At 43.8% G+C, this 14,545-nt stretch overlaps 2 protein-coding genes and 2 non-coding genes across 14 annotated transcripts in view; all 4 read left to right on the top strand.

Annotated features, from left to right (window-relative positions):
* Positions 1 to 8,017, top strand: part of DENND2B (DENN domain containing 2B) — a 174,052-nt gene extending 166,035 nt beyond the window's left edge. For all 11 annotated transcript variants that reach the window (XM_051803869.1, XM_051803867.1, XM_051803868.1 and 8 more), the window contains 6 exons: positions 993 to 1,170; positions 2,271 to 2,312; positions 3,320 to 3,431; positions 4,332 to 4,571; positions 4,871 to 4,957; positions 5,411 to 8,017. In XM_051803869.1, the coding sequence (XP_051659829.1) occupies positions 993 to 1,170; positions 2,271 to 2,312; positions 3,320 to 3,431; positions 4,332 to 4,571; positions 4,871 to 4,957; positions 5,411 to 5,445 (694 nt within the window). In that variant the 3' untranslated portion in view covers positions 5,446 to 8,017. The remainder of the gene's footprint in view (positions 1 to 992; positions 1,171 to 2,270; positions 2,313 to 3,319; positions 3,432 to 4,331; positions 4,572 to 4,870; positions 4,958 to 5,410) is intronic.
* A 91-nt stretch (positions 8,018 to 8,108) lies between these two features.
* On the top strand, positions 8,109 to 11,401 carry RPL27A (ribosomal protein L27a). The gene is made up of 5 exons (XM_051803930.1): positions 8,109 to 8,229; positions 8,542 to 8,605; positions 9,054 to 9,129; positions 9,932 to 10,106; positions 11,208 to 11,401. The coding sequence occupies exons 1-5, from the start codon at positions 8,227 to 8,229 to the stop codon at positions 11,334 to 11,336; spliced, it is 447 nt and encodes a 148-aa protein (XP_051659890.1). The 5' UTR covers positions 8,109 to 8,226; the 3' UTR covers positions 11,337 to 11,401.
* On the top strand, positions 9,505 to 9,636 carry LOC127478547 (small nucleolar RNA SNORA3/SNORA45 family). Its single transcript, XR_007907271.1, has one exon. It is a non-coding gene; the product is annotated as a small nucleolar RNA SNORA3/SNORA45 family (small nucleolar RNA).
* LOC127478548 (small nucleolar RNA SNORA3/SNORA45 family) lies at positions 10,442 to 10,573 on the top strand. The gene has a single exon (XR_007907272.1). It is a non-coding gene; the product is annotated as a small nucleolar RNA SNORA3/SNORA45 family (small nucleolar RNA).
* Positions 11,402 to 14,545: the final 3,144 nt, after the last annotated feature.

Below are 14,545 nucleotides of genomic sequence, written 5' to 3'. Positions count from 1 at the left end.
GGCCTTGGAAAAATCCACAACTAAAAATGCTCATGAAGGTTATTCCAGTGGAGGTCTGATGCCACCTAAAGCCTCCACCAAGTCTTGCAACAGAAGAAATCTGCACCTCTCCCCAGCATTCTCAAGCAGTAACAGCTCTGAAGTTATTATTTATAGTTCTTTGTGGCTACATTAAGCACAGCAGAAGTTTGCAGTGTGAGAAAATTAGTTCAGTCATGCTAGGCTGGGTAATAATCCAAACTTCTGTCATCTCAGCCTGTGAGAAGCAGACATTGTAACTCAGTCCAAAATTAAAGCTCTGATAGGGAGAGGCTGTCTTTATTCCCCTGATGCTAAAACTAACTTGGTAATGACATTCCTTTATTTTTAACATTTGGAAACCCTGTCACTGTAAAAGGGAATCAGATTGAGTAGATGGAAAGACAACATGTGCAAGACATTTTCCATGATAATTTCAAGCCTTAATGTTCAGTGGATACCAATGTGTATTTTAGAGTACTCTGCTGATCAGGGTCAATACCTATATCACTGAAGTCAGTTAATAAACCTGTTAAAATGTATTATAATAAAAATATGCTGTTGTCACAAAGATATACAAACTTTGAGATATGTCTTGCTTTTACCAGATTTCCTTCAGAATAAGTATTGATAGGGGTTTCTTGCATCTGATTAGTAGAGTTTTTCTTTAGGATTTTTTTTCAATTTTATTTTATTTTTCATTTTCCCTTGTTCATGCATTAGTGCTCAACATAAGAACATCACTATAATGTGTTTTAACTACTGACTTGGTCATAACAGCCAATATCTGAAGTTGCTTTTGGATTTTAAGCATCATTCAAAGTGCTTGGAAGGAGACTGGGGCTGTCTGAAGTCACAAGCGACAGAAGGGCAGAGCCTTGGGCACTTATACTTCAACACATTGAGTTTATCAGCAAGTGGTAGCTGTTCTGAACTGAGAATCTCTGCTAATCTGGTTGTTCCTCTTTCTCCAGCACCCTGTCGAGCTGCTCACATGCCGTGGTGGCCCTGCTCTACCCCTTCTCCTGGCAGCACACCTTCATTCCTGTTCTGCCCTCATCCATGATTGACATCGTGTGCTGCCCTACCCCCTTCCTGGTGGGACTGCTCTCCAGCTCTCTGCCCAAACTCAAGGACCTGCCTGTAGAGGAGGTAGGAGCTGGCACCAGAATTGTTTGCCCTGAGTAAAGCTGGCCTCACCCTGGAGAGGGTCTGCCATTCACACATAAATCCTCACGTTTAATTTTTAACCTGCCTCTTTGCTTCTTCTCTGCCTAATTCTCATGGGCAACTGCCTCTTGGTAAAACACAGTAGTAGGTTTATTCTTCTCTGTATTCTGCCCCTCTTCCCATATCTGGCACCTTGATAGAGCAAAGTGAATGTTTACCTGGTTAACAAGTAAGTAGGGTGTAAAAATGCTGATTTGTTCTGGAAGAAGAAGAGGAAGCCACCTGCTATGACAGCTCTTAATGGTAATGGAAGTTGTGCATGAAGCCACAGCTCACACAGAAAACAAAACCTTTCAGAATTTGTTTTTTTTAACTTCTAAGACTTTGTTAATACTATACTGGAAATCAAATAAGAGTTGCACTTCATCAGCTCTTTCGGTAAAATACCACGAAAACACTCAAGGGCATGCTCTTCTCTCTTACTCCTACTAGTTTTCTGGCATTTTTCTATGAAATTTGCTTTTCTTGTGCTTGCTTCTGAGGTTCCGTGTTCCTCTGGCCCATGTAAATCTCTGCTCCCACTTTCCTAACTTTGCTAACTTTTTCCACTTTTCTTCTCACTTTCCTAACTTTGCTCTCCCACATCTTCCCAGCTCCATCTCTAGCTTTGCTGCTTCATTATCAAGAATATTTCACACCCTTGTCCTTTAGAAGCCCTGCTGCCTCCAATGACACTGTTTTTGTTAAACCCTTCTGAAAAACTTTTCAACTGCATGTTAACAAAAATTATTAGCAATAACTTGCTTAGATTTAAAAAAAAGGACCTGCCTAACCCTTTTAGCTTTTTTTACATGTTAACCTAGTATGAGACCTGTTGTATCTAACTATGCTAAATTAGACTTTTAGCTCTAAAGAAAACTTTCACACTCTTATTTTATAAAGCACACAGCCTCTTGTTTCACAGTAGGAATTTGATTCATGTTGAGGCTTGGCACTGTTCAGATGGTCTTCTGGTATTAAAAGGCCATGACTGTTTTCTGCCTCCTCAGATATATCTCACTACAGCATTTTTTTTTCTTTAGGCTTTGATGGTTAACTTGGGATCTGATCGATTCATCAGACAGGTAAAGTACAACTCGAAATGTTGCCATGCAGTCTAGCAAGCTGTTTACTGCTGTAGCATGATTACGTTTCTTTGATCAGAGATATTTGGCAGGAATTGTGTGTACAAAGGGAAAGTGATTAGAAAAAAAAAAAGTGTTCATTTTCTGTTTCATCTGGAAATAAGTACCTCTCAGGTATGCAAAAGGGACTTAGGCTATGACTGGCAGAAGGAATCCAGACCTGTATTAACAGTGGAAAGAAAACATCCAAAGATAACAATGCCACCTTAGCAAGAAAACTCACACTGTGGGAGGTGAAAAGCACAAAAATTGCAAAGAAGTTTCTGAGTGAGAGAGGAGAGTAAAGAATAATTTATTGTGATGGGAAAAGCAGAAGCCTTGTAAAACGGGGAGATAAAGGATCACGATAATCTGATAGTCATGTGGCGCTAAATAATTTCAAGAACAACAATCTGCAGGTTAGATGAGTAAACTTTCTTGTACGATTCCCTGGACGATATGGCTGGTGAATAGTGGCTGCACAGCTAAGATTCCTGTGTCAACTTGCTTTTGCTGAACAAGCATTAAATAAAATGAAGAGACCAAAACAGGGAAAACCCAGAAAACAAGATATACTACAATATAGTAAAAACAACTGTCAAGAACCAAAGAAACTGCCTAAACTAGAGCAGCTGTGTGTACACATAGCAAGGCTTCACATGATGTATATTTAGTTAAACACAATTATTTGGACTCTTTGTCATGTAAAGAGCCGATTCCAGGATTCTGTATGTTTACCTGCTCTTTGGATTATCATTTCTGACTTTAATCTCATTAAGAGTGACAAGAAATATAGAAGTATATGTTAGCTGCACATAGGTTTTCATTATTTATGTAGCCATGACAGTAGCAGATACAAATTTTTTTTTCACCTGAGTGAAAATACTTCTGAATACTTCTGAAAGTATTTGCTGTAGTTTCTGCATAGATTAATGTAATCTAAAGATTTCCTTTCTTTCCTCTATCAGATGGATGATGAAGACACACTATTACCTAGGAAATTGCAAGCTGCTCTGGAGCAGGCTCTAGAGAGAAAGAATGAACTGATAAATCAGGATTCAGATAGTGATTCAGATGACGGTAAGTTCATCTGGAAACAGGGACTTGTATAAAACAAACATGTAGGTAGAATTGTGACTTTCTGTCCAGGAGAAAGAAAGATGGGACTTGAGTTCTCAAATACCTTTTGTGACAGCAAAAATAGTGAGCACACAGGGAATGAGACTGATAGCATCAACCCCCAGTAATACCAGCAATCTATTTTAATTTCTTTGTAAATGACATGGGCTCTCATGGGTCCCTCTGAACCTTTGCTCATACAGAGGTTTGCAGTTGACTTGTCCCTAGTTCAATCCAGATAACTCTACAGGCTTAGGGATGTGCCTGAGTTTGGAGTTGCTTTTGGCACTCAGTATTTTCAGGGGAGAGAAACAGGTACCACCAGAAAATAGTTTCAGTGCAAGCTGGGTTGAATTGTCTCTGAAGGTTCATATTTCTCTCCAGTAATGATAAACCAGCTCAGGCTCAATATAAATGCCTATGGTTAAAGGTATGAAACAGGCCCCTATTCAGTTTTTGAAATTTATTTCTACTCATCTGTATTACATATGTAAAACTGTTTTAACATCTCAGAAATTATGAAAACCCAAATCCTACAACATGCCCTTTTAGATCAGTCTTGATGTCGGCTTATTATCCTCAGGGACGAAACACCCATAAAAAGCTTAATTTTCTGAGTTGTTTCCTGAGGATTTGTAATTCTCATTGGCTGTTGGTTATGGAACACCAATTATACACAGTGGCACTTGTGGTTATGAAGTTGTTGCCCTCTCCGGTGTGCAGGGAGCTCCCTGTACAACTCCTGTCAGTTGTTAGCACAGCATCAATAAACCCAGAGATGCAGTACTGGCCCTGTGGGAATAATGCTGACAGCTCTGGTAGCAGCTGATTTTGGTGTCTTATTGCTGCCTTATTTTGCAGAATGTAACACCCTGAATGGATTAGTGTCTGAGGTTTTTATCCGATTCTTTGTGGAGACAGTTGGCCATTATTCCCTGTTCCTAACCCAGAATGAAAAAGGAGAGCGTGCCTTCCAAAGGGAGGCTTTCCGTAAATCTGTGGCCTCCAAGAGCATCCGCCGCTTCTTGGAAGTTTTCATGGAATCCCAAATGTTTACTGGCTTCATCCAGGACAGAGAGCTGAGGAAATGCAGGGCAAAAGGTAAGGCTGTGTTTCTCCCCTGCGGCGCGGGTGACGCGTTCTGCCGAGGTCCCGCAGCGAGCCACAACGTCTGCGCCTCTGCGCTCGCTGGGAAAGCGGAAACGCATCCCTAAAATAATGCCGGGCTAAGCGGAAGGTCGATTTAAGCGGAGGCTGCCGGAGGCACAGCCCGCAGGGCCGGGGCTGCTCAGGTCCGGCCGCCGGAGCTGCGCCGTGGGGACCGCGGGAGCCGGGAGCGGGTGATGCGGGTGCAGCCGGGCACAGCTCACCCCGGCGCCCCTGTCCCCCCTCTGCCACAGGTCTCTTCGAGCAGAGGGTTGAACAGTATTTGGAAGAGCTTCCAGACACGGAACAAAGTGGAGTGAACAAGTTCCTGCGAGGCCTTGGTGAGGAAAATGTTTAGAAGTGTTTCTGAAATTAATGTTAGTGCTTGTGGTTATTTTTTTTTTTCTATTTTGTTTTGTTTGGTTTTTTTTTTTTTTTAAATTTAAAAAAGCCTTACCTGAGGTAAAATCAGATAAGCAGCTGCAATGTGATAGGAAATATTAAAAAGAAAACAGTGAAAACATAGTTAAAGATGACAAAACCAGATTTAATTATGAGCCTTGTTAACACTTTCATTTTCATTTTGGGGGTGGGGGAACCAAACTATAATGGAGGAGTAGAACAAGAAGGTGTCTGACCACTCAGCACTCTGTTAGTTGGCTGTCCCTGCTGGTGTTGATTTGAAGAGTTACCTTACAGGAATTACATTAAAAGTTAGTCCCATCTGCTAGGTCACTTTTGATTACCCTGGCTTTTTGGTAAAATGCGAGACACTGACGGTGTGCTTTCTTCAGGGAACAAAATGAAGTTCCTTCACAAGAAGAACTAATTCCTTTCTGCTGAAATACCAACCCAAAGACTATTTATGACACAGCGCGAGACACCTGCGGCATTCCAGAGTTCGGAGCATGAGGAGAGCAGAGCGAGCTCTAAGTGATGACTGATGCTGTTGACAGTGTGCCACATGATGGCTCCTTTATGTATTTAGAGAGAATTTGTACATAATGTGCTGTAAGCTTTTTGTAACTGATTTTGTAATGAGCAAGAAAACTGTGGTAAATATTTGTATATTCCTGAGAATAACAGGTGCTTATTTTTGTTTCTTTAGTATGAATTGAGTTATGCTTGGTGCAAAAATGAATAGCTGATTTATGTGCAGCTGACTGTCTCAGCAGAACCACTGACTTCAAGGGATGTTTGTGAGAGAGCGACGCTGATGCCTGAACACTGTGGGGTGAATGAGCTCGGGTACATGGGAGAGGTTGTACGAACGGGGGCCGCTTTCACGCGGCACAGTTGCTTGTTTGGTTGGGTTTTTTTCCCCTCTAATTAATTTTAAAGAAATAACAAAGCAACTTGATAATAAGGTACTTGGTTCACAATGCAAACTTTCCACTTGGTTTGAACTCTGGTCAGTAAACTCCTTGTAATCCATTCTGCACTAAGACTGCTAAACCTGAGGAGATCTCAGCTCTTTGACATACAAGCTGCAGCGAGTAGGTACAGTACATCCTTTCCTAATGTATGTATGTATGGTTTCTAATAAACTCTGTAAATATACCTGTTTGTTTATATTCATTGCAAACCTCTGCAGTTTCTGATGTTGAGCAGGTACAAACCCAGTAACTTTCCTGTGATTTTTTTTTTTCTAAACGAATTTGTAATTAAAATGGTTATTATGAACCTGTCTTTTGGTAGGTTTGCTATTTCGTGATGTGTAGTTTGGGTTTTCTTCAATGTTTTTCACTGGTGCTAAGAGCAGGTGTTTTATATCGCTGTTTTGTTAATTTTATCCAAACAGAAGCATCTCTTAAAACATTTCTTTGATGGGGTAGCAGCAAATTCTTTTGTCATTGTATCATTGTATCATATGTATATTTTCAGGTTGCTTTTGTGCTACCTTGGGTAGATGATCAGAGTAGAATACAAGCAGCTTATAGCAGGCAGCCTTTGCCTGAATTTCTGATGAGCTGATCACCTACATTTCATGAGAGACTGCTTTTCTTTTACATTAATTGCAGTGTGTTTAGCTGATGTTTCCATGTCAGTGAAGACAGGACAGGAATGGTTCAGCTTGCCATGGCTCCTGCACAGCTGTGAGTGCTGCTTAAGCCACATTCATCCTTGATCTGATAACAGAACTGTTGAGGTTCTGTAAGTTTCCCTGTAGTCTGAGGAAGAAAATATAAAATGCTTGAATATGTTTGCAAGTCTGACAGATAATGAAAATTAGCTAAAGCTTCTTACCATACTGTGTTTTTCTTCATTTGCAGCATGATTTCTGTAGTTAGACTGGCTTTGAGGCTTGCGCAATTCCGAACCTGTCAGTGGTTCTGGTTTGCTATCAGCCTCATAGAACAATATCGAGGGATTATTCACTAAAAAGGTGAAGCCGTTTCCTTTTTTAATTACTTCCCTCACACTCGTGTGTATACAGAAGCTTTTATGTGGACATGAAATGTCTGTAAAATATCAGGTGCTTTTGATTCAATGGAAATGTCATCACAATCAATAATTTCCATTAGTTTTACTATATAATATGTTCTAAGTTCCAGAATGACTCCTGGATGTAAGTCTTCGGAGCGGAAGGAATAACGTCACTTGTACAGGTGGCTTCTGGCCTTTTTATAAACAACAGCTGCTAGTAAATGTATGGGGAAATACATATTCCTCTTAAGAAAATGATGAATAAAACATCATCAGGACATGCTGCAGAGTTGCTACAAAAGCAAGACAAAGCTGCAGAATGCTGACGTACAAGGCTGTGATGCTGTAAAAGCCATCTCCCACACCAAAGCTATTTTCCTCCGTCTGCACTTTAAAAATTTAAGGAGAAAGGTTTTAAACATTTTATGATCCATCAACATGTTGCTCCTGCTTTTGTAATGTGAATCAGAGGATAGAAATGGACATGGTGAGATCACGTTTCAAAAAATCTGTAGATCTTCTTGACCCTCAGACTATGGCTATATAAAACAATCCCTGTGTTTGAAAGGGAAGGATGAATGAAAAATAAGGAGTGTTCTCTTCTAAATTAGTTGCTGAAACTAATGGGTTTCCTCAGCATGGAACATTCCAAGTGCACTGCTTAACTGAGAAGGAAATCCCGAAAAAACCCAAATCTAATATCAAGTCCTGTGTTTAAAACTGGTAAAGATCTGTTTAAAATCTTACAGTATAAAATCCATTAAAAAAACCCTCCAAAAATCCATGCTTAATCATAGAATATTTAATAGTTGGAGGGGACCCAAAAGGATCACCGGGCACTCTTAAGGGAGAACACAGTAACACTCCTCAGGCATCACTAGTACTCTAGTGTGGCAAATAACTGTGTTTAATACATAGTGTTTATTTTCCCGTTGTTATGGGTGTTTAATAAAGTGACCCAGCTTGCAAATTTTCCAGAGTTCTGCTCAAAATCCAGCTTTTCCTGTGGATCGCAGCAGGAATTTCGAGATCAGAGCGTGCTGTTCCCGCCCACTAAGCTCAGCCCCGACGCGGCTGCGTCAGCGAAGCCTCGCGAGAGTTCGGCCCCGCCCACCCGCCCGCCGCGCTTTTTTCCGCTCTCGCGAGAGCCGCGCCCTTTCTCTTCCTCGCGCACGCCGACAAGATGGTGGGAGCTGCTGCCGGGCCGGGATGGGATGGGATGGGATGGGATGGGATGGAATGGAATGGAATGGAATGGAATGGAATGGAGGGCTCCGCGGCCGTCGCTCCAGCAGAGGGACATGGCTGAGGAGTACTGGAGGGTGGCGGGGAGGCGCGTCTCCGAGCCCGCGGCGGGGCAGAGCGGTGTGGGGAGGCCGGCCCGCCATGGCGTGTGGCTGCGCGCCCGCCGTGGGGCTGCGGCCTCGGGGTGCGGCGGGTGGTTCTGCTGCCTCTCGCTGCCCGTCGCGCTCACAGCTTCTCTCCCGCTTTCCTGCAGCCTTCCAGGCTAAGGAAGACCCGGAAGCTGAGAGGACACGTCAGCCACGGGCACGGCCGCGTGGGTGAGTGGAGGGGAGGCCGCGAGTGGGCTGGGGCGCCTCGGCGGGAGTGTCCCTGTCGGCTGAGGGCTCCCTGGCGCTGAGGGGAGGCTGCTGTGCCTCACGGGTCGCAGGAAAAGGCGGCCGTGGGTGCAGGGGCCCGCTGGGCTGTGGGAAGTAGCGAGTAGTTCCGAAGGCCGCAGCGTGCGGGGGTCGGTGCCGCAGTGATGGGCCGATCAGAAGCCTTGCACATTTGTAACTAAAGTAGGGCTCAGGCGATCAGTACTGGTCGTGCGACATTGTAACATTACAGGGCAGTGCTGTCCGCCTTCTGATTCTTTGGCCGTTCACACCTTGTCACACAACAAGGTGGAATAATTAATTCAATTAGTTTAAATTGACACTTAACGTACCTTTAAGCCCAAGTATTATATGTAACGTTAGTATAACAAACTTAAATTTTTCTTTTTAGGGAAACACAGGAAGCATCCAGGAGGACGTGGTAATGCTGGTGGTATGCACCATCACAGGATTAACTTTGATAAATAGTAAGTGAACATTTTAAATGAATACTAGCAACGTGTGTGTTCCTGAAGTAGACACAACTAAGTTTTATTTGTGAATAAAGAAAATTTTCTGCAATCTTGTGTGCTTTTTACTCTTAACGTGAAGTGTGGCATTATAGCTACAGTCAACTCATGTCCCCATTTACCCTAAAATCAAAGGCTTTTTCACTTAAACAAGGTGTCTTTTAAGAGTTCAGTGCTGCATTTGGTAAATTTGACCTGACTTGCTGGTTAATAACTTGGTTCCTGCTTAACAATGCACACACAATAAACTTAAAGTATTATATTAAATGTTAAATCCAAACTGCATCCCGTTAGCTGCATCCTGTAGGGTCAGGGATGTTGTCCTTACTCGTGGCCGAGACTATAGAGTCACATCTGGGCACTGCCTGTTGTCCTGGTGTGCTGGAGTCCTCGGACAGTAAACACTAATCTATTCACTGGCTGTGCCCACTCCTGTCTCAGTCAGTCACCAGGTTAGTGACAGGAGCGCTGAAACTCTGCAGGCAGTGCAGCCCTCCCAGCATTCATGGAGTTGGGACTGCCCTGGAAATGCAGACTCCAGTGAGAGGGATGATGAAACACTTGAAGTAATTTTTTCTTGGTTTAGTTACTAATAATTATTACACCTAAATACTACACATACTAATATGAAAAAAATACAGTGTGAAAATTTCGATTGCTTTAATCCAATAAGGTGCTTGTTTGAGTGTTAATTTTGTAGTTCTGCTTGTTCAGGATGAATTAAAAATGTGATTTAATGCGGAATATGTTTCTTTCCCAGTCACCCTGGTTACTTTGGAAAAGTAGGCATGAGACACTATCACTTGAAGAGAAACCAGAAGTTCTGTCCTACTGTCAACCTGGATAAACTGTGGACGCTTGTCAGTGAACAGACCAGGCTTAATTATGCCAAAAATGAGGCTGGTCTGGCCCCGGTCATCGATGTAGTGCGCTCGGTGAGTTCCTGCTGAGACTCAGCCCTGTGATTTCTGGTCTCTTCATGTGTGGCTGAGCTTTGCCTTTCCAAGTAGGGAAATGGTGAACTGCAACTAAGTTCAAGTGCTTAGGTATTTGTGAGCTTCTCGAGACAGGTGTCTTGGCATACAAGTAGTTACAGAGGCACTTATGGTGTTACATTTTTCCCTGTAAGAACTTTTTCTTATCGTTGTGTGTGACTGTGGGCATAGAGTTCCCTCCTTTGGGTAGATGGTGAAAGATTTCTCCTTTAAAATGTTACTGAAAGCATGTACAAAACCTGGCAGAACTGGTCTCATAACATCACTTTTTCAATATCGAGACTAGAGTCACATCTCCACATGTTTGGTTGTCTTGGTGTGCTATAGTTCTCGGACATAAACACCTGCTCCTTATTCACTGGCTGTGATGTCCTGTATCCCAGTCAGCCACCGAATCAGGAACACTGAATTGCTCTGCCATGGGGGGGTATTCTGCCTCCCACATGAAGATACCTGTGTTGGCCAGTTAGGCTGGCACTTCTAACCAGCAGTGATTTCAACAGCTGTTTTATTAATGGACTTCATGCCATGATTGTCCTATTAATGTAAGGGACAGGAATGACACGAGAGGATTCCAGAGTTAGCAGCTATGGCTGCGAAAGCTTGACAAAGCTTCAGCTGTGCATTTCAGGCATGCAGAAGAGCCCTCTGCTCTGCTCAGAAGTACCAGGGTGTCCAACTGGTAAAGAGCGCTGACCAGCAGTCATTGCATAGTAGGCAGTATTGGAAGTGCAACCAACTGCTCTTCCCAGAAAAATGTGGAAAGGTTGGTGACTTTAGAGTGTTTTTTGTATATGGAGTATTTGGGGAAGCATCATCCAACTTCTAAATCACAGGAGAATTTCAGTTTACAGTTTGCACTTTCTTTCAGAACAAATGCAGCCCCACTAGGTCATGCAGGGCATCTTTCTGTAGGTACTGAGTTGTCTGGATGAGGTCGTGGTGATGACAGTTTTACTTTTAACTGTTGAAAAACAGGTCTGAATGTAGAAGCCTGTAAGCCGATTACAAACACTGAACTTCTTTTTTAAATCTTTCTAGGGCTACTACAAAGTCCTGGGCAAGGGGAAGCTGCCCAAGCAGCCTGTAATTGTGAAAGCAAAGTTCTTCAGTAGAAGAGCAGAGGAGAAGATTAAAGAAGTTGGTGGTGCCTGTGTGCTTGTGGCATAGAAGTTTTTGTTTTATTCAAATTTTTTGAATAAAAACAATGGGTAAAATGAACTGATATACAGAAACTTGTTTTGTGTTTTCTTTTTCTGACTTGTCCAGACAGTGTTCACACTTGAGTCTTACCTGCTTAGTTATTTCTGGTACTTTTTGATCAGTGGTTTGACTGTTTCTTGCTTTATTTTGAAATTGCCTGACTATGGTGTCCAGTACATGGCATGTACAAACACCTCATCTTTTTGTCTTTACAGGGTAGCAAAATAGATTCTGCATTTGTGCTGCTCTTTGGTTGGTGATCCTCTCGACAGCTGTCTGTGAAAAGGGGACTTGATATAAATTTAGATGGCTTTTAGGGTAAAATTGACGTGTGTTCCATTTATGAAACAGTTCATCTTAGCCAGTGGTACTGCTACTTGTGCAGAACTATAACTTAAATGAACAGTTTGTAAAGTACTAAGGTAAGAGTGTGAACTGTCTCTCCCTGACTGATGGGACCACTGTTTCCTAATAGGTGATACTGTTCGTCCACTGCCAAGGCAAAAACATTCCAGTTCTCAGAGGTGAGTTGTGTGGTACAGCAAACTAAGAAGTGCTGACCAGATCACAGAAGTGAGGAAAAGCTCGCTCGGCACTGACGTGCCCTGTGCACATGTGACAACAGGCAGGTGACACCAGCTCGCTTATATGCATAGTAGACACCACTCTCAATTCTTTGGTATGTAATGTCTTAGTATTATGTCTTGCAATATTTTGTCGTGCAAAATGTTCTTTGTGAGAGGCAGGCCAGTCCCACCAGCTCTGGTCTCTGCCCCACTGCAGGCCAGCTGGGATTTAGTGTGGGGTTGGTATTTTGCAGCTGAGCCTTGTCCCTGACACACCTACACTGAGGCCGGGGCAGGACTTCTTCCTTGGCAGCTGTGTGCCAACTCCTGCTGTAAGTGCCCAGAGGAAAAACCTGGGGTTTGAGGTTGCCAGAGGCACCGTGATGGGGAAGGAGGTGGTGTGCTGGAGGAGGCTGTCAGTCACTGCTGTTGGGTACATGCCCTCCTCTCACACTGCCTCGCCCTGGAGATAAAACTGGTGGAACTGCTCTTAATAACATTTCAAAGTGCTGTTATGAGCCTCCCGTAGCAACATCCACTTTTAATGGACTGAAGAAGATACAAAAAAAAATAAAAATCTGATTAAATAGAGAAAAATAATCACAGGAAATTGAAAGACCTTCTTAAAGAGTTCATCCCTCAAATATAGAAATCGTTAAGTTATAAGAATGTATCATTACAAAATTCTCTTGTCTGAAATGCATTAATGCTTTGCTGGAAATTCCAGTCCTGAGATACCTGGATGGTTGCCATTGATTTGTTCTGGGATGGCTGTTGCCTTCCCAAGACCATGACTGACCTTTTGATCCCAAGGCAGCCCCAGTGCAGTGCCTTTCCTTTGTCCTCTGGGCTGACATACCCAAAGCACTTTGCTTCCCCTTCCAGGTGTGACTGCCTGCCAGGTGCCTCCCCAGTTCTCCCAGTCTTCCTCTATTTCTGTCCTGTGTCCTGCCTCATTATTCTCACCATACATCTCCAAATGTAATGAAGTTTATTTTCTTTGTAGTCACTGCTGCTGAACTTGGTGTTTCCCATCAGTGTAACCAAGTCACTGCTAATCATAGACCCACAGAATAATTTGGGTTGGAAAAAACCTGAGATCATCGAGTCAAGCTGTTAACCAAGTACTGCCAAATCTACCACTAAACCATGTCCCTAAGTGCCACATCTACATAACTTTTAAATCCCCTCCAGGGATGGTGACTTGAGCAGCCTGTTCCAATGCTTGACAACCCTTTCAGTGAAGAAATGTTTCCTGATATCCCATCTAAACCTCCCCTGGCACAACCTGAGGCTGCATCCTCATGTTGTATCTCTTGTTGGGAGAGGAGGCCGACCCCCACCTTGCTACAGCCTTCTTTCAGGTAGTTGTAGAGAGCGATAAGGTCTCCCCTGAGCCGTCCCCAGCTCCCTCATCTGCTCCTCATCAGACCTGTGCTCCAGACCCTTGCCCATCTCCATTGCCCTTCTCTGGGCTCACTCCAGAACCTCCATATTTTTCTTGTAGTGAGGGTCCGAGAACTGGACATGTTATTTGAAGTGTGGCATCACCAGTGCTGAGTACAGGGGGACAATCACTTCCCTAGTCCTGCTGGCCACTCTATTTCTGATCCAAGCCAGGATGTCATTGGCCTTGGTCACCTGGGCACACTGCTGGTTCATGTTCAGCTGCTGTCAAACAGCACCTCCAGGTCTTTTTCCACTTGGCCCCTTTCCAGCCACTCTGTCCCCAGCCTGCAGCGCTGCCCGGGGTTGTTGTGACCCAAGTGCAGGACCCGGCACTTGGCCTTGTTGAACCTCATGGACTTGGTCTCGGCCCATTGATTCAGCTTGTCCAGATCCCTCTGCAGAGCCTTCCTGCCCTCCAGCTGATCAACACTCCCACGCAACTTGGTATCATCTGCAAACTGACTGAGGGTACCCTCGGTCCTCTTGTCCAAATCATTCATAAAGAAATTAAACGGGACTGGCCCCAGTACTGAGCCCTGGGGAACACCACTGGTGACTGGCTGCCAGCTGGATGTAACTCCATCCACCACCACTCTCTGAGCCCAAACATCCATCCAGCTCCAAATCTAGCCAGGAGTACACCCACCCAAGCCATGTGCAGCTATTTTCTCCAGAAGGCTGGGGGAAATTGTGTCAAAGACTTTACTGAAGTTTAGGTAGACAACAGCCACAGCCTTTCCCTCATCCAATAAGTGTGTTGTCTTGTCATAGAAGGAGATCAGGTCAGTCAAGCAGGATCAGCCTTTCATAAACCCGTGCTGACTGGGTCTGATCCCCTGGTTATTGCACAAGTGCCACAAGATGGTACTTAATACAGTCTGCTCCATGGCCTTTCCCAGCACCAAGGTCAGGCTGACAGGCCTGTAGTTCCCTGGATACATTTTCTGGCCCTTCTTATAGCTGGGTGTCACAATTGCTGACCTCCAGTGAATTAGGACCCTTCCCCCCTCTCCCCCTCTCCCTTCCCCCAGTTAGCCAGGTCTGCTGATAAATGACTGAAAGTGGCTCAGTGAGCACTTCCACCAGCTCCCTTAGTACACTTGGCTGGATTCCATCTAGCTCCATAGACTTATGTGTGTTTAGGTGGTGTAGCAGGTCACT

Source organism: Manacus candei, unplaced genomic scaffold, assembly GCF_025592945.1.
Source record: "Manacus candei isolate 608988 ecotype Guabito, Panama unplaced genomic scaffold, ASM2559294v1 h1tg000060l, whole genome shotgun sequence".
Lineage (NCBI taxonomy): Eukaryota > Metazoa > Chordata > Aves > Passeriformes > Pipridae > Manacus > Manacus candei.
This window is presented reverse-complemented; position numbering and strand designations above follow the sequence as displayed.

Coding starts and splice junctions, on each gene's coding strand:
- RPL27A (XM_051803930.1), top strand. Junction 9,130..9,931: donor AGGATTAACTTTGATAAATA/GTAAGTGAACAT, acceptor TTTCTTTCCCAG/TCACCCTGGTTACTTTGGAA. Junction 10,107..11,207: donor TCATCGATGTAGTGCGCTCG/GTGAGTTCCTGC, acceptor AAATCTTTCTAG/GGCTACTACAAAGTCCTGGG.